Below are 19,556 nucleotides of genomic sequence, written 5' to 3' on the forward strand. Positions count from 1 at the left end.
CAAAAAATTGCTAGAAGAATATTTTGGCAAAAATTGGAAAGAGACTGCAGAATTACGAGTCCTCCTTAAGCTACGTTACGCGGTCGAACATCTGTACCAGCGTCGTGGTACTACCACTGAAGATGCAGGTGGTACTACCACTGAAGATGGAGGAGCATTCCCTCCCAAACATGTACAGTTTTTAACCGATTTTATTAATTTTATTCAATCATTAAAAAGTGTTCATATAACTGTATTAAATCGCTTCTATTGTATATAACTACCCCATCCATGAACACTGTTGTATCTGACCTAACTTATGTAATTTAATCATGGAATTTCCTTGTTCACAGTCTGAGCCCGTAGGGGTGTCATCGAGAGCCAAAATTTCTCTCTCTATCAGTCGTACCAAAAAATCAATATGTAAATATATACATATATAATTAATTTTATACTAAAAGATTTTTTTGTCCCTTGACCGCTGCTTTCCTATTGTTTTTAATATGATTTGAGAAACTATATCACACAAATTCAGAACATGTTATATTAATTCTTAATTTATACACAGAATACAGATATAATTTGTTATCTCATAATTATTTTGGTTTTACATTTTTCATTAAAGCATTTAACTTTACAAATATTAAACAACTGGTTTCATGCTTTCCAATTTTTTTTTTTTTTTTTAATTAATATTAATATTAATATTGCAGTGTAGGCTTTCACGACCGGAGTCTATAGATCTAGACTCATTTTCAGGGCTGAGAGGCCGTGGTCTATTGGTTGGTTTTATACCAGACGTTTCGTCTGCAACTGCGGCAGACATCTTCAGTGGAGTGGTATCCGAGGTCACAAGACTCTTCTCGGCGTACCTGAGGCAACTGATTCTGTGGCTGGTTGTGCGGGCATATTTATAGTGCGACTAGCGGGCCGAGGCCTGTTGTCGCTGCGGTCTGCGCCGCTTTGTTCGCTGCTCCCATTCTGGGTTCCGTCCTTTTGTTGTAGTGGCTTCTTATCTGTTCTGTTTAGGACCGGGTACCAACACTTGTTTAGCTTTACGCCTTCTTCCTTGCGATTAAAGTTAAAGCACGACGACGCATTTCTTCTCCCGTCTACATAGAGAAGCGATCGAAATATATAAACATAACAACAACTTTAATCTGTTAGACTGTCTCCGTGGTCTGTTGGTCAGCATGCTGGCTTCCAGATCAGAAGGTCCCGGGATAGTATGTGGTACCTAAGAGGTTACGTCCAATTTCGGCTTCCCCTTCAAAATTTTCTAGAGCTCCTTCAGTGGAGCAGCGTAACCCGGAGTGAGACTAGTGGCCAACAGGCTTGGAGCTCACATTTTTAGTTTTGTACAGCCCCCAACCCCTTGCAAGGACGCGTTTTGCGTACCTTTTAAATTTGTCCTCCCAATTCTCTTTCGATTTTTCGATCGATTTTTTCGATCGCCGTCGAGATCACTTAAGCCACAGGATCAGTTGCCTCAGGTACGCCGAGAAGAGTCTTGCGACCTCGGATACCACTCCACTGAAGATGTCTGCCGCAGTTGCAGACGAAACGTCTAGTATAAAACCAACGAATAGACCACGGCCTCTCAGCCCGGAAAATTAATCTAGATCTATTAATATTAATAACTTGACTCTTATTTTTCAAAATTTAATATCTCCCAATTTTTTTTCAAAATTAAACAACAATGAAAAAAAATTTGCGTAATTAAAACTTTCAAAACAAAATCTAGGCACAAAATTCTTTAGTTCTACACTTTGTTTTTTTCGATGAAAAAGGATGAATTTTAACAACGCATACAGCTTTTTGTTCCTCCTGTGAAATTTAAAAAACTGGAGATATTAATTGTTGAAAGAAAGCTAATCAATTGCTTATCCATCCAAAAGTTCTCACACCAACACAACAAAGATACAGTCAAATAGAAAAAGAATTGATAAGTTTGTGTTTTGGTGCTGAAACATTCAGACAATATATCTCTGAAAGGGATTCAGTAAAGGTTCAAACTGATCGTAATTTCATGTGTGTGTGTGTGTGTGTGTGTCTGTGTGTGCTGTCACTTGAATTTCAGAGACAGCTGACGATAAACATGAAATTTCCTTGTTCCCAATCTGAACCAGTTGGGGTGTCATTGAGAGCCAAAATTTATCTCTAGTCGTACCAAAAAAATCAATATATACGTATATAATGAAATTTATACTAGAAGATTTTTTTACCCCTTGACCACTGTTTTCCTATTGTTTTTAATATGACTTTAGAAACTATAACTCACAAATTCAGAACATATTGTATTAATTCTTAATTTATACACAGAATAAAGATACAATATAAACTCGCAATAAATCATTGTTAACATAGAGACTAATATTCTGAGAGATGTATATCGGATTTTTTTTTTTTTAAGAAATTAAGAGATTATATCCACAACGCCTATATATTGTCAATGTGATTATACAGTTAGAATTTCGCAGTAACACATATTCGGACATGGACAACAATATTTTAAGAGACGTATATTTTAGAATTAATAGAGTATTATTTTCAGTAAGTTTACGTTCATACACATACTACAGTAACAACATGACAGAAGTATCAGTGAATTGTTTTCTCACAGTTGTAAAATATTTTTTTTCTCCCACTTCTTGTGAAAAATATAGTCCAGAATGTGAAAATACGGAGTTTTGAAGTTAATGTCTGCAATTTTGTGAGACTGTCCTTGAGATTAATTTTAATTTGGCCATTAGAGATGCCAGTCGCATTGAAATTGTTGTTAGGCTACTTAAAATCCAAAGGTATGTTAGTATCATAGGAATGCGTGGAATAAAAACAACTTCTCCTTCGTTTTGCCAGTTAATAGTGTCACTTCTATTACGTTTTGCATGGATTTTTTACACTATTTCCTCTTACATTGCATAATTTTGTGTGTCAATATTTCTGAAGAGTACTATTGGTGATTCAATACAAAATATCAGGGGCCGCATTTGGGGCAGTGCCAGTGTGCCATGGCACCACTAATGAAAGAAACAAAAACTAATATCCTAAAAGGGAGTTGTAATCGTTTATTTCTACACATTTTATTCGTATTTCATCTGAACGAGCGCGCGCGCACAGATCGGAACGCACTCTTGCAGCGTATCTCCGAACGTTGGAGCCAGTTCAGTGTGGCACTATCTGCCTCCATATAACACTGTACAAAACGCTACTGATTCTAGTTTATATGCGTTTCTTATGGCAGACTTTGAGCCGAATTCAATTTGACTCAGTAGATAACATTCTGCCCGCTAGAATACAGTAATGCAGAAATTTCGCTAGATGGCAGGGAATCATCAAGCGCAGACTTGCACGAAAACACAAGTTAAAGTTCCGCACCAAATATTAATGTAATGTTGCCAATTCAAAACTAATACACACAACTTGGATTTGAATATGTAAATTATTATCCATTCAAATTATATTGAATGCAGAGATAGTCAGTCATGGTTCTTTTTAGAAAGTTTTCTTTTTCATATTGTGTAACACTACTTGTTAATTTTGTGTAATATTTGTTTTATTTCGCGGCAACTAAATATCGCTACACTGCTGCTAGTATTGATGCTTTTGTTAACAATACATGAGATCTGTGCAGGACATGAACATGTGTTATTCAGGCTGATGCCTTGGATTCATCTGCCTGTTTAAGTAAAGTGCAAACGTGTTCATTTATTATCTACATCATTGTTCATCTCGTGATTTTTTGCCAGTAATTTTACTAGTTATAAAAGTCACTTGTATTTGACTTAACATTCTGAGAAAGTTTTGCATTATCTGTATTTGTAATTTTCGTTATTAGTTTCGGAAATGTTTTGGAACTGTTACTAGGTGCATTATTAAATGCACACCTGGTAAAATACCCGGTTTAATTAATGTGTTTTATATAACATAATGTAAACGTGACCTGTGATTATCATCTTTTACTTGGGTGATTTGCGTGCAATAATTTTTTTTTTTTTTTTCATTTTTGGCACTACTGCCAGAATGCCTCACCGGCGGCCACTGCAAAATATTAAATTACAGGGCAGCAATCCGCGTGGTTTCAAAGATTTCAATGGGTCCCGAACTTCCTGTACCAAAAAGTGCAGTTTCGCCATCTGTGATTCACATGTATCGGTTTAGAAGGGATTAACACGTTGTATGAACTTCACATGAACGAAATGTACGAGCCCACTATGAGCTATTACTTTTTCATGGGAATAAGTTCATGTGGAAGCAACTGCATGGGAAAAAGATGTTGGATACATTCAATAATTCATTTAATCCTTTAGAATTTACATCCCGTACATAAGAGGGGATAAACCAGCACCAAATTCCTCTTCCTGGTATTCTCTTGATTTGTTTTCTTTGGTCCAGATAGTGTATTTCAATACAATGAAGGTAAGTTATTTCTTTAATTTGTGTCACTAATTCTCGACTGAGACTCAACAAATAATGCATACCCTCGGAGTCAAATAATATGAATTAGTAATTAATGGCAGACAGCGTACGAATAATGTGGTTGAAAGATTCCACTCTTAATTCCAACGACTTGTGGTGGCACATCACGTGAACATTTCGCGATTCATTAGCCATTTGCAACAACAGAATCGCAAACAGAATGTTTACTGACCCAGATCCTTGGTGGGCATACAAATATTAAGCGGCCAATAAATAAAATGTAGCCTATATTAATAATCAAACGAGAATATTCAACACTGTCGGTAATTACCAAGATTACAAAGATAGGAATGAAATTTTTCGATATCTTAGTGCGACATATCACATCATTTGAAATTATACAGGGACACTCAATATGAACAATAGGCCCAGATGTATTCTTTTGTATTACGTTAACATAATTATTAGCATTTCACTCCAATTTATTAGCATTTCACTCCAATTTATTAGCATTTCACTCCTATTATTAGCATTTCACTCCAACTTATTAGCATTTCACTCCAATCATACTGATTTAAACTATCACTGACTACATTGTTACTTTTTTCTTCAGACATCATCCTGATAGTGCTGTATTTTCAAAATTGTCTCATAATAATCTCTTTCTATTATATAATATCATTTGAAATATATTAACATTCTATGTATTTTAGTTTATTCTGCTGCACAGTTTATTTCAGTGTTTAATTAATAGTTCATAGTATTTTGTTGTTTAATTCGTAAATAACTCTTCTATACATGTAACTCTCATCTATATCAAACTGTTTAATTCTTTGTAAGTTCATGTATACGTATATACACTTTTTGCTGGTTGAGTGGAAGAGAAGGCCTTACGGCCTTAACCCTGCCAGCTAAAATAAATCATTATTATTATTATTATTATTATTATTATTATTATTATTATTATTATTATTATTATTATTATTATTATTATTGAAATGACAATAAAATTTTCGGCACATTCCTTGCAGTTTTCCTTGTCGGACATTTGAGGGAAATGGACGAATTTATTTGTGTACATTTTAAAAGTAGGACTTTTTTAAGAAGAGGACTTGCTGTCACTAGACCTTTTCAGGGAAGGGCAATTTTATGGCATGGACGAAATTTCTATATGGACATTTTTAAAAGTTGGACATTTTCGTAGAGAGACCTATTGCAAAGTGAACCATATCTCAGAGTGTTAGATGGTATCAGTGTTTCACAAATAATCAACCTGTCACATTAATGACCACTAGACCACGACTGTTAAAGCACTGAAAGCGTATGTTAAATGCGTGAAAATATACAATAAAAATCTTAGAAATACACAGAAAAAATGTCACTACAGTCTGAAAATAAGAGGAATCATCACTAGGTGCATTTAATTGTACTTGCATCTGAAACTAGCGGAACACATATAAATCACATAACACGTGGAACATAGATGGGATCTACATATAATTTACGATCACTGAAATTAACATATAATTAACAAGTAATGACACAGTATCGTGATGAGATTTACGCTTCTACAAGAAGTGTATAACCTACTATTGTCAGTTCAATCAATATCGGTAAGTAGCCAAGTGATTACGGGAGTTCAATTAAATATGCGAACATACTAGTCAAAGCAGCGCTTGGAGTGTTGCGTAAGAATAAGGCGCACCTATTTTACTGTACAAAAATTACATTTTTAATGGTGAAGAAATGGTCGATTCCAGCTTTAACACTTAACGAGTAACCATTCTCCAAAAAGCTGACTGACGTAGAAATAAATTACGTTCAATATCTCATACGACGGACACTATTACACTGAATAAGTTCATATTATGAAGAAATAAATATCTGTGATTACTTCATTGTTTTTTGCTGTCAGATTTCACATGGAATATCCCACATGCCTTCTCAAGTTATCCATAAACGTGAACCATATTCAGCAAATATCACATTGAAACGTAATTCGCCTGTATGAAGGGCCTTATTTTTTTATGATTACTTTTTTTTTACTTTCGGATTCAGGAGTACTTCAGCATACATCGCATTCCTGGTTCGCGAGTTGGTATAGCACTGGCCTTCTATGCTCAAGGTTGCGAGTTCGATCCCCGGCTAGGTCGATGGCATTTAAGTGTGCTTAAAAGCGGCAGGCTCATGTCAGTAGATTTACTGGCATGTAAAAGAACTCCTGAGGGACAAAATTCCGGTACATCCGGCAACGCTGATATAACCCCTGAATTTGCGAGAGTCAAATAAAATATAACTATTTTTTTACATTGCATTTGAACGGTCTCTTGCCTCTGTGTGATTGCAGAGGTGTCCCTCTTGTGAAATACTGTTACCACAGATTAATGCTTTTAGCCTGTGTGAATGCCAAGATCTTTCTCCAAGTGTAAAAAAAAAACACTCACACCCCAGATTTAGACTGACCTATGTGAATGCATGCATTTGCGCTTAAAAATTACGTTGCGTATGAATGGCGTTTCACCTGTGTATACGTACATGGCTCCTTAATTTCGACGATGCTAAGAAACGCTTTCCACAAATCTCGCACATGAATGGTTTTTCGCCTGTGTGAATGCGCATCACATGCTCCTTTCGGTTACGTGATTCCGGGAAACCCTTTCCACAAACGTCGCATTTGTACGGCTTTTCACCTGTGTGTGATCGTGCATGTCTCTTTAAAGGTGTGGATTCCAAGAAACCTTTTCCACAAACCTCACATTTGTATGGCATTTCACCCGTGTGTGAGCGTGCATGTCTGCTTAAAGCTGTGGATGACGAGAAACACTGTCCACACAATTCGCACATGAATTCACCCGTGTGAAAGCGTATAATATGCCGCTTGGTGTGTCCTAATCGCGAGAAACACTTTCCACAAACGTCGCACTTGTATGGCATTTCACCGGTGTGTGAGCGTGCATGAACCCTTAACACTGTCGATGACGTGAAACACTTTCCACACACTTCGCATTTGTATGGCTTTTCGCCTGTGTGTATGCGTGCATGAATCTTAAGATTTCCCACTTGTACAAAGCTTTTTCCACACTCTTCACATTTGAATGGCTTCTCCCCAGTGTGTATGGTTGCATGTCTCTTAAGCTCTTGTGAGCTGCTGAAAGACCTCCCACAAATATCACAATGAAATGACATCCAATTTGCATGTAGAACAGCATGTCTCTTGGCATCACGTCGTCTGCTGAAAGACTTCCCACAAGTATCACAGAGAAATGGCATCCTGTTTGTATGTACGACTGCATGTCTCTTGACATCACGTGGTCTGCTGAAGGACTTCCCACAAGTATCACAATGAAATGACAACCCGTTTGAATGTAGAACTGCATGTCTCTTTATATCACTCAGTTGCATGAAAAACTTCCCACAGACGTCACATTTGAATGATTTTATTGTGTGTGTATCAAAATGGAATTCCAGAGATTCCAGTGTAACAAAACCCTCGTTGCATATATGACACTTGATACAAATATGGCTTATTTCTCTAATATCCGAACCCTCTAGTCTGTTGCTACCGCTCTGAGTCCATTTGTCATCTCGATCAATGCTGGCTTGTTCTTGTGACACACTCTTCTCAACATTATCCACAATGCTGAAATGGATATAAAATTTATCGGTCTACACAATAATCAATTTCATGAGACAAAAATATTACGTCAATGGGACAAAATTCCGGCACACCGGCGACGCTGATATAACCTCTGCAGTTGCGAGCGTCGTTAAATAAGAAAACCAAAACTATACATCTAAGGCCGTGTCTCAAAGCTAAAGTCCATACTACACACTATGAATAGCAACTAGATAACTTATAAACTACACACTAGGGAGATTTGGAAATGAATGCTTGAAACAGGGCCTTCTTCATGGACTATTTTTCTAAAAACCATGGCATCACGGTGCAGCATTGAATTAAGAAGGCAGTGTCCTAATCAGTTTCATTACGAGTTATATGGAAAAGATAAGGGCTCATTATATTACAATAATGTTTAAAACCTTGTACAGAAGATACTAACAATGGCAGTGTTCAAATTTAACGTGTTATTCTACATTATATTTACATTATTTCACTTCCAAAGTATTTTCTGATTTCATAACTCCAAATTGCTGATGAGGTATCCATGTTTGTTAGTGAATAACTCATCAATCAAGCAAGCATTTTCGTTTACTGGCTACTACGGAATTGATTGCTAAGCACTATGTTGCTTTGGATCATAACTTCTGACGTCACATTCGGCTATTTAGTAAACAATGTAGTTCACTTCAGCTGAAATTGAAGCTTTGAGACACGGCCTAACTTTACACGCATATGTATATTTGTTCGTGCAAATCTATTTAGAACCGTGAAATTTGAAAAAAAGAAAAAAACACTTTCCCATTACCCCAGACTTGAACTGCCTTTCGCCTGTTTGAATACGTACATGGTGATTTAATTGTCCCAGCTATATGAAGAACTTTGTAAATACATCGCATTTGATTGACCGTACGCAAAATATCTAAACATCAGATAATAACATGAGCAAATAAATTTCTTGTTGCTGCCTTGGTGCTTAGATGCCTTGTAAGCACTTTATGGGGCGCTGATTCAGAAAATGGCATTGGGTAGACCGTACCAGTTCTGCAGTGCGTTCGTAGTTCGGCCGGACCATTCTGCGGCCTTGGTCTGGCAGAAAGATTGGCGTATCTGCCGCCAGAGTTACAAGTAAACGTCCGGCACGTCCTGATTATCTACGAACGCACTGTAGATTTTATAGGCATTGTTGATTTTATGTACCAACTATACTGAGTGGAAGGTAACCACTTACAATCCTTCACACACATAACAAATCATGTCATTTGGGAATATTTTGTCAAATAATGTTTTTTCATACGACCAATAGTTTTTATAATTTTTCGACAAAACGAATGTTGCAACGTTGTAGCCAGTAGCAGTGTCTACTTCGCGAGCTCATTGCATACCAGCAGACTGAATGCTTCTCCAATCATCTATTTGGCAGGCGTTTTGAGAGGATGTATACACAAACCGTTTTGTAAACAAAAACATCTATTGAGAATACAGGCAAATAAAAGTTTAAGTAATCCTATTATGTTAATTACATGGACTATGTTATTCGTTACCTACGATGAAACGTTCGTTATTGTATGGTTTCAGCACTAAATTCAGTACGAACAAACAGGTAGTCTCCGTTAGAATTTAATGCAATTTCATCAATAATACAGTAGAATGAAAAATTATGCATAAAACAAAATTAATCGTTTCCATACAGTATTATTTTACATGAAGGATCACACAGATGATGTCACTCCAACAAAATCACAATACAATGTTTGGAAGAAATAAACAACTTTAAAATTAAATGAAAATGATACGTATTAATACGAGTTACTCTGTTAAATTTTGTACACCATTATCTACTGAATCTTATAAAGGTACTGTTCAATGTGTCCACCAGTTGCGTGTCTGCAACTTTCACACACTTGATTTAGTTATCTGTCATGGTATACCCATAACCGAGCAGCTGCAGCGGCATTGTGACCAGTTTCGCCATAAATTAATAACGTCCACATACTCACGATTAGAAAACTATGGCATCTCGTTATGTTTCAACTGCTTCGAACTGAATGTAGGCAGCAACTAATGACGAGGTGAATGTAGGCATATTGTCCACTCCATACACCTAGCTGAGCCACATGGTTCGCATACGTAAGAAACAGTGTTGCCAATGTGTCACTGCCCTGTTCCCATGCAATCTGTACATGATTATTAATGCGATTTATTCGAAATGTGTGATATTTTCCATGCAAATATAACTGTAACATGGGCATACATAGCTTAATCTATAATCCTACATGAGATAAAAATCCAATTTTGAGCAGTTCCGTGCAAAACTTAACCATAACTTTAAGTCATAAAAGACTATTTTTTTTTATATTTTTTTTGAAAACCGCATTTCTGGCAACAAAATATTATTAGACTTTCTTAATTGTCATAATTCGAGATATCATATCCCAGAATGATTGTAAAAGGTTACTTTCCACCATGTATAATACAATATATTACAATGCTGATTTGTTAGATTATCCGTAAAAGCATCTAGATGGTTATAATGGTTCTGGATTTTATCTTGATAGGCAGGTCCACATCGTAGTTTCTACTCTATTTCCTAATATGTGTTTTTAGCATGCGTACCAATTAGGAAGAATTGTGAGTGTTTACGTGGTTCCAACTGCATTTAACATCTGAAACATTGTATTGTGAAAAATAAGTTCTCAATTACATCATACTTACGATATTTTAGAAGATCTCTATAATTATATTCTCAATCATATCGTTCCATTTTTGGCGATCGAGCATCGCAAAGGAGTGACTAGTTCACAACGGTCGTACATGAATCATCGCGAATTACTTTGCTATATATTTGTAAGGTAACACAATTAAAGCAAGTAGGAACTCTATATTCGAGTTTGTGAAGACAGCTCATTTACGTCATTTTGGTGTCAAGCTTGGATATCAAGATAAGATATGGACTGCTCATATTCTATGCAAAATTTGTAAAGAGCATTTGGACCAGCAGACGAATGAAAAGACAAATACCAATAGTTATTTTTGTATTATTAATATTATAGGAATCAGTCGAAATAATCATGATAAGAGGACACATCCTCATCCACCTGCACCTATGAGACATGTGCCACACTCGGATCTGGTACCAATTCCACCCTTCCAAGAGCTACGACAATCCTCAGTACATGAATCCTGTGTGTGTATGTCTTATACAGAGTGATTCACGAGGATTTAACGTCACTTATGTGGCTTATTTCCGAAGACATTCAGAGCAGAAAATTTCATATGAATATGTGTCCTAACCTCAATATTTTCAGAGTTACACTAATTTTAAGTTGTTACTAAAATACTAAGTTCTCAAACTTCACACAGTGAATGCTTTCACTAGAACTAGTTGAGCGGTCTTAATGTACCCATTTGATGATACTTTATTAATCTATCAAAACACAACTTCTTAAAATTTGCTGAACAATATAAAATCTCTACACGTAAGTACAATTAACTAAAGCAAGACAATAATTTAATCAAATTAGTGCTGATTGCCACAGTAAAAATAAAACGCTACGGTAAAATTTGCCAATTCTTGAAAATATTAATTGGTATTGTAAAAAATAAATTCCACGAAGTTAAGGCTCAATAGAATAAAGGGATGTAGAAATAAAAAGTAAATCTTACTGACAATTTAAAGAAGTTTCTATGAAACAGATGTTATAACTTCACATTGTTCTCTGTTTTTATTAATTTCTTGAACAAGCCATTGCTTTCTTTAGGTTAGCAGAATGTTAGTCCATTAAGTTTTCGTCCATTCGTAATATGATCCTAATTTTACGTTTGGCCTGCATCAAATTTTGTCCACAAATCTTTCGTCCATGTTATTTTAGTATTAGCCCATGTGAAATTTCGTCCTATATATGTTTTTTCCTTAACTGATTAAGTCAAAATTTATTTACTTGAAATTTTCATAGCTGTGTTTATTACAACAAAGAATCACTGAAATAAAACATGGTATTTATTTTTAGTTATTTCAAAGAACAAAGATCATGCCCAGTCATAGCTGCTGTTTCTTAGTAAGTGTATTTTCCTTCTTTAATTTCCGTCCTCGGAATTGTGCAGGTTGCTGTGTAATTTCATTACAAGTTGACCGATTCTCACATCGCCAATATATCGTGGTTCGATTCTTATTATAAGAGCGGTGTTGATAAGAGTAGCCATCTTTTACGAACAGTGGTTCGTTCCTTTTTGAAGTAATTACTTTGAGATTAATACCTGATCATTTTAGGTAAAACTAATTCATGCATTTCCCTAGCAACACCTGTCCATTTTTTAGTTCTCTAGTACTCGGTAATATATTCTTGGCATCCGTTTAAAATGTGCTTCTAGTATCCGAATATTCAAAATCGATCACGATTGGAGAATATGTATATTGGACTAAAGTTTTCTGGATTAAAATATTTCTGGACGAAATTTACTCTTGGACGAAATTTTGCATTGAACAAAAATGTTTGGACAAACATTCCTGAAAGCTTTCATTATCTTCAAACATTCTCTCTCCCTTTCATAATAAAAAACAGTTATTTTATATACATTTGCCTGCATTTCATAAAACGAAAATCTGACAGGGAACAAAACCTAAAAATGCAGTGAAAAAAGAACAGAGTCTAAAAGCTCCAGCTAAGTTGGCGTTGCAAAGGTAACATATTCTATATGTACAGACCAGAAAAAAATATTGCAAATTTCGCAACACTCGAATTACGCACCAAGAAAAGTAGCAAACTAACAATGTACAGGGATTGCAGCCATAGTAAAAATGTTGCTCATCAAATAAGTGACGTGATCGTAAACTAAAAGAGATCATGGTTCACGAAGAGCAGCAGAATAATACAGTGGCATATATCGTAGGAGTTGCAGTATGTTAATTATCATTGTAACGATAATTTTTGTGAATCTTATGTAATTTCAGCACTAAGATATATTCAGGAGGTCCACACCTGTGGAGTAACGGTCAGCGCGTCTGGCTGCGAAACCAGGTGGCCCGGGTTCGAATCCCGGTCGGGGCAAGTTACCTGGTTGAGGTTTTTTCCGGGGTTTTCCCTCAACACAATACGAGCAAATGCTGGGTAACTTTCGGTGCTGGACCCCGGACTCATTTCACCGGCATTATCACCTTCATTTCATTAAGACGCTAAATAACCTAGATGTTGATACAGCGTCGTAAAATAACCCAATAAAAAACAATATATTCAGGTGTTAATAAGAATAAACATACATATATAGCAGAGTTCATTCCCTACATCTTCATTAAATGAAATTCTGAAAGAAAGGAAGAAGAAAAACCAGCACAGTACACTAACCTGTCAGTCAACACTTCATCCTCTTCTGAAGATACTTCCACATTGTGTTCCTGCTGAACTATGTCCACATCCAACAAATCTTCCTGGAAAATAAGTAAATAATGAACAGAGCTTCAACTGAGAATATGAGCCTTTGGTTTTGTATGTCACAAACCTGTGTCTGAACCTTAATTAAAACTTTTCAGTAAGGTTGCAATGACTTTTATAAGAAATAGAATTGGTTCCCCCCTAACTGCTTTGAATTACATTTTTTTTTTTTATTCTTCCAAAATTCTGGTTACTTGCTTGTATTGAAACGCAATGGAGTCAAGTTGCAGCCTTGAAAATATCAGCATCTGATGTATAATTGTGCTAGAAAATACGTAACTAGAATTTGTTATGGTATTTGATGCATATAAACAGTAAAAAATTAAATACTCACACATAAATACATTTGGCTCTATATATCATTGAACAAACTTTCATATCCTCCACAATCCAGACTCTTTAATACGTGTTCTTTTCAGATAAATAGCAGAAAATAACGGTTTTGCTACCAAACATGCAAATTGGTTTTATTCAATTTTACTATAAAATTATATGTAAAATAAAATGTCCCCAGGGCTTCAGGCAATTCACAACTCGAATTCGAATAAAACGAAGTCCTTCATAAACAAAACTGTATTATTATTATTATTATTATTATTATTATTATTATTATTATTATTATTATTATTACTACCACTACTACTGCTGCTATTATTACTATTATTATTATTATTATTATTATTATTATTATTATTATTATTATTATAAATATTACTACTATTACTATTACTACTACTGCTATTATTATTATTATTATTATTATTATTATTATTATTATTATAAATATTACTACTATTACTATTACTACTACTGCTATTATTATTATTATTATTATTATTATTATTATTATTATTACTACTACCACTACTACTGCTGCTATTATTACTATTATTATTATTATTATTATTACTACTACCACTACTACTGCTGCTATTATTACTATTATTATTATTATTATTATTATTATTATTATTATAATAAATATTACTACTATTACTATTACTACTACTGCTATTATTATTATTATTATTATTATTACTATTATTATTATTATTATTATTATTATTATTATTATAAATATTACTACTATTACTATTACTACTACTGCTATTATTATTATTATTATTATTATTACTATTATTATTATTATTATTATTATTATTATTATTATTATTATAAATATTACTACTATTACTATTACTACTACTGCTATTATTATTATTATTATTACTATTATTATTATTATTATTACTATTATTATTATTATTATTATTATTATTATTATTACTATTATTATTATTATTATTATTATTTTTATTATTATCCTACTTGTCTATGGTCTAATAATCATGACGATGATCAGGAACTTATTATTCTATACTGTCCATCCATTAACCACAAAAGAAGTAAATTAAAATCATCAGTACCAGTTGCAGAAGACACACCCCTGCAGTATATATTGCAGTATATATTGACTAGACCTCAACTCTGGCTACTAGCAACAGGCATCTATAATGGACACCGATCAAAATACCCCTCATTTCTCATGAAAAACAAAAAATTAATAGAATACTGTGGGCTATAATGGACTTTATTTTTTCAGCAAACATCTGGATACATTAAGAATATGTATTATTATTATTATTATTATTATTATTATTATTATTATTATTACTATTATTATTATTATTATTATAAATATTACTACTATTACTATTACTACTACTGCTATTATTATTATTATTATTATTATTATTATTATTACTATTATTATTATTATTATTATTATTATAAATATTACTACTATTGCTATTACTACTACTGCTATTATTATTATTATTATTATTACTATTATTATTATTATTATTATTATTACTATTATTATTATTATTATTATTATTATTATTATTATTATTATTATTATTATTATTATAAATATTACTACTATTACTATTACTACTACTGCTATTATTATTATTATTATTATTATTATTACTATTATTATTATTATTATTATTATTATTATTATAAATATTACTACTATTACTATTACTACTACTGCTATTATTATTATTATTATTATTATTATTACTATTACTATTATTATTATTATTATTATTATTATTATTATTATTATTCGGTCGTCAGCCGTCATGCTGAACGGTTGTGCTAGTGAGTAGCTGCCTGAATTGCTTAGTCAGTGCCTCGCTGCTTGTACTGCTATGGCGCCAAGCAAGGATATCTGTACGATTTATAATTCGGCCTTCTTCGGGAGACAAAAGTTCCTTAAATGTGCGGGACCCTGTGGTCTTCGATTTCATCTCGATTGCCTTAACATTGGCGAAGCAGAATTCGACATTTTCATGCAGAGTGGAAGTTCTACTTATAAGTGCCGGAAATGTTTAAGTGTTTTGAAATCTTCGCAAGGAGACAACACACCAGTGCGATCCACTCAACCTGGGGAGAAGAAGGTGATCTCGCCTACCCGAGAACTGGTTCTTCCGAACTTTCCATCGTCATACGATGGGATTGCTGTACAAATTGAAACAGTAAGACTTAATAGTGTCTCGCTATTGGACATGGTGAGTGATATATTGGTTTATGTAAAGAATCTGGAGAAAGACATGAACGAGCTGAAAAGCGAAAATTTTGTTCTCAAAGAGCAATTATCTGAATTATTATCTAAGGGTGGCTGCCCTTTAATCCCTAATCAAATTAAATTTACTAATTCTATTCGATCTAATGACCCCATTAAGAAGTCATACAGTAAGGTTGTGTCAGAGAACAAAGCTGCTGACAATCCACATACTTGTAATTCTGATGCGTCAGCAACAAGGAAGTCTGTGTCCACAACTCCTCATGTTACAGGTAGACATAACAATCTTGAACTTAATCAGGCCACTGCTTCAACATCTGCCAACGACTCTGAAGGTTTTCAATTGGTATCTCGTAAGAAATATAAAAAAAGAGAACCCAAAGTTGGAACATTGGCTACGAGCAACATTGAAATGGCCCCTGAGAGAATAAAAACTAAATCTCTATTTGTTTCGAGATTTAGTTCAAAAGTCAGCACAAGCAATATAGAGGACTCTCTGAAGAATCAACTTCAACTAAGATCTCTCGCTGTAACTAAACTAAAAACTAAATATCAATCATATTCTTCCTTTCACATCACTGTTGATGTGAGGGATTTCGATTCCATTAACAATCCTGAAGTTTGGCCTGCAGGTTGCCTAATTGCTCCTTTTTATGGTAAATTAAAGCCTGAGCAGCATTTTGCGCATTCTGCCAATTCGAATTCCGTTGATTCTCAGGGAAATGCCTCTTAGTCTTAGTCTTGCTCGCTCTCACTTTCAATGTTCAGTTCTATTAATCATCTTGAGATTTTCTACCAAAATGTTCGTGGACTTAACACTAAAGTTGATGAAATTTTTCAAAATATAGTGAGTAATAATGATCTCATTATCTGTCTCACTGAAACATGGTTATCTGAGTCAGTAATTAATTCTAATTTATTTCCTAATAATTATACTGTGTTTCGTGCAGACAGGCTGTTTGAAGACACTAACAAAAAAAGAGGTGGTGGTGTCCTAACAGCGATTAGCAACCAGTTACCTTTTACTAGAAGGCGTTTTGACTTAGAAATTATTAGTGAATGCGTATGGGTTGAAATTAGAATGGCTGATGGTTTTAATCTGTTAATTGGTAACCATTATTTCTGTCCTGATACAGATCACAGTCACTTAAAATCTTATCTTAATTTTCTTGAAAAAAATCTTGACACTCAAAATTTTAGAGTAGTAATCCTTGGTGATTTCAATACTCCGGGTATGAACTGGTCAACTGGTTTTAATCTTAATGATACTCATTATTACTCTAAAATTAAGGCTAAGGATTTATATTCCTCCTCCTGCCTTCTTGGATTAAATCAAATTAACTCTACCGTTACGAGTAAAAATCTTCTTGATTTGGTTTTTACTAATGTCAATAACAGTACAGTTAAACTTGCCGATCACTCTCTAGTTTTAGAGGATATTTATCATCCATCTATCTCTATTTATATTGAAGTAAATTTATCGTTACCAGAACACTGTCATATCAGTTCATATTTAAATTATTCTCAAGGTGATTATTTGAATCTTTATTCTATTCTATACAATTATGATTGGACTAGCATATATCAGACTACTGATGTAAACACTGCTGCAAATTCCTTGTCTCAAATTATAAACAATGCTATATCTTTTTGTGTCCCTGTCACCTTTGTTAAAAAATCGCACTATCCTAAATGGTTTTCAAACGAATTACGTCAGCTTATTAAGAAAAAAAATAAAGCTCATAAAAATTACAAAAAATATAAAACTGATCATCATTATCAAATGTTTTCTAAATTTAGAAAACAAGTCAAAGCCATGATTAAATCCGATAAATTCAAATGGTTACAATCAATTGATGATAACCTAAAGCATGAACCAAATAAATTTTGGAAATATGTAGAAACGTTTCGAAAAACTAATAGCAATCCCACAGAATTAATAATAAATGGTGTTCACATCACAGATGAAAAAGAAATTGCAAATGCATTTGCTAGTCAATTTAAATCTGTTCAACAAAATTGTAACTCTAATTTCATTACTTATGATTTTAATATTGCTGACTGTTTGCCCCTGCCTAAAATTACATCCGATGATGTAACTAAAGCCATTAAAAAGCTAAAGCCTAATAAATCTAAAGGTACAGATAGTATTCCTAATTTTATAATCAAGGGTTGCTCTAATATTTTCATACCCATTTTAACTTTTTTATTCAATCTAAGTTTAAAAACAGGAATTTACCCGTCACTTTGGAAGGAAGCGTCCATTATTCCAGTTTTTAAAAATGGTAATAAAAACAGTGTTACTAATTATAGACCCATTTCTATCCTAAACAATTTTTCTAAAATTTTTGAAAAAATTATTCACAAACACATTTCATTTTATGTCAAAAATAAGATCAATTCGGCCCAACATGGATTTACTAGAGGGAAATCTACTACTACAAATTTAGTTTCCTATCTCAATCTCATTATGCCTGTTGTCGAAACTCAAGGTCAAATTGACTCAATTTATTTTGATTTTAGTAAAGCATTTGATGTTGTTCCTCACAAAATTTTATTAAATAAATTAAGTAATTTTGGTCTCTCCACTAACTATGTTAATTGGTTTGAAAATTATTTAACAGATAGACAGTCTTGTGTTCGACTAGGTAATTCTCCCTCGGTTCCATTTAATAGTGTATGCGGTGTTCCTCAAGGGTCTACATTGGGACCTCTCCTATTTTTATTATTTATAAATGATATAAGTAAAAGAATAAGTTCTAGCTGCCTTTTATTTGCGGATGATCTCAAAATCTTTCGTAAAATTAATAGTTCGGCTGATTGTCAAATTCTTCAAAATGACATTAATTCAATTTTACAATGGTCTGTTGAAAATGGAATGAAAATTAATCAATCCAAAACTTTTGTTATTTCCTTCTCACGGAAAACTACTTCCCAAAAATTTAATTATTCTCTTAGTAATATCGTAATTACTAAGAAAGATTGTATTAGAGATCTTGGTGTCTTACTTGATTCAAAATTATATTTTCATGATCATGTGCAATATATTTATACCCATTCATTAAGAATGCTTGGTCTAATTAGATCTATAACTTATTCTTTTTCTACTCCTATGTGTTTATTAATTTTATACTATACATTGGTTAGATCCAAGCTTGAATATGCATCTGTTGTATGGAACTCCATTACTTCCACTGACTCGGATAAATTAGAGAATATTCAAAGAAAATTTATTTCCTTGTGTTCTTATAGATTTTTACGAAATTCCGATTATAACTATGAGATTAATTGCAAATATTTCAATTGCGGTAGTTTGTTTACCAGACGTCAGGATCTTGATTATTTATTTTTTTGTAAAGTCATTAAGGGTGATATTGATTGTGAATCTTTCATAAGCAATATCAGTCTTCGTATTCCTGCTAAAGGTTTAAGATTTCATAAATTGTTTTATAATAGGAACTCTAAATCTCTCTCTCCGGTCTGCAGATGCATTAAATATGCTAATTTGCATGGA

At 33.4% G+C, this 19,556-nt stretch overlaps 2 protein-coding genes across 3 annotated transcripts in view; both read right to left on the reverse strand.

The window, feature by feature from the left end:
* LOC138691703 (zinc finger protein 723-like) overlaps positions 1 to 19,556 on the reverse strand; it is an 88,086-nt gene that overhangs the window by 23,300 nt on the left and 45,230 nt on the right. The window lies entirely within an intron of this gene.
* LOC138691702 (zinc finger protein 98-like) overlaps positions 5,424 to 19,556 on the reverse strand; it is a 31,592-nt gene continuing 17,459 nt past the window's right edge. For both annotated transcript variants that reach the window (XM_069813967.1, XM_069813965.1), the window contains exons 4-5: positions 13,360 to 13,442; positions 5,424 to 8,038 (exon numbers count right to left, since the gene is read on the reverse strand). In XM_069813967.1, coding sequence (XP_069670068.1) covers positions 6,916 to 8,038; positions 13,360 to 13,442 — 1,206 coding nt within the window. In that variant the 3' untranslated portion in view covers positions 5,424 to 6,915. The remainder of the gene's footprint in view (positions 8,039 to 13,359; positions 13,443 to 19,556) is intronic.

The sequence above is a fragment of the Periplaneta americana genome, chromosome 16 (assembly GCF_040183065.1).
Source record: "Periplaneta americana isolate PAMFEO1 chromosome 16, P.americana_PAMFEO1_priV1, whole genome shotgun sequence".
NCBI lineage: Eukaryota > Metazoa > Arthropoda > Insecta > Blattodea > Blattidae > Periplaneta > Periplaneta americana.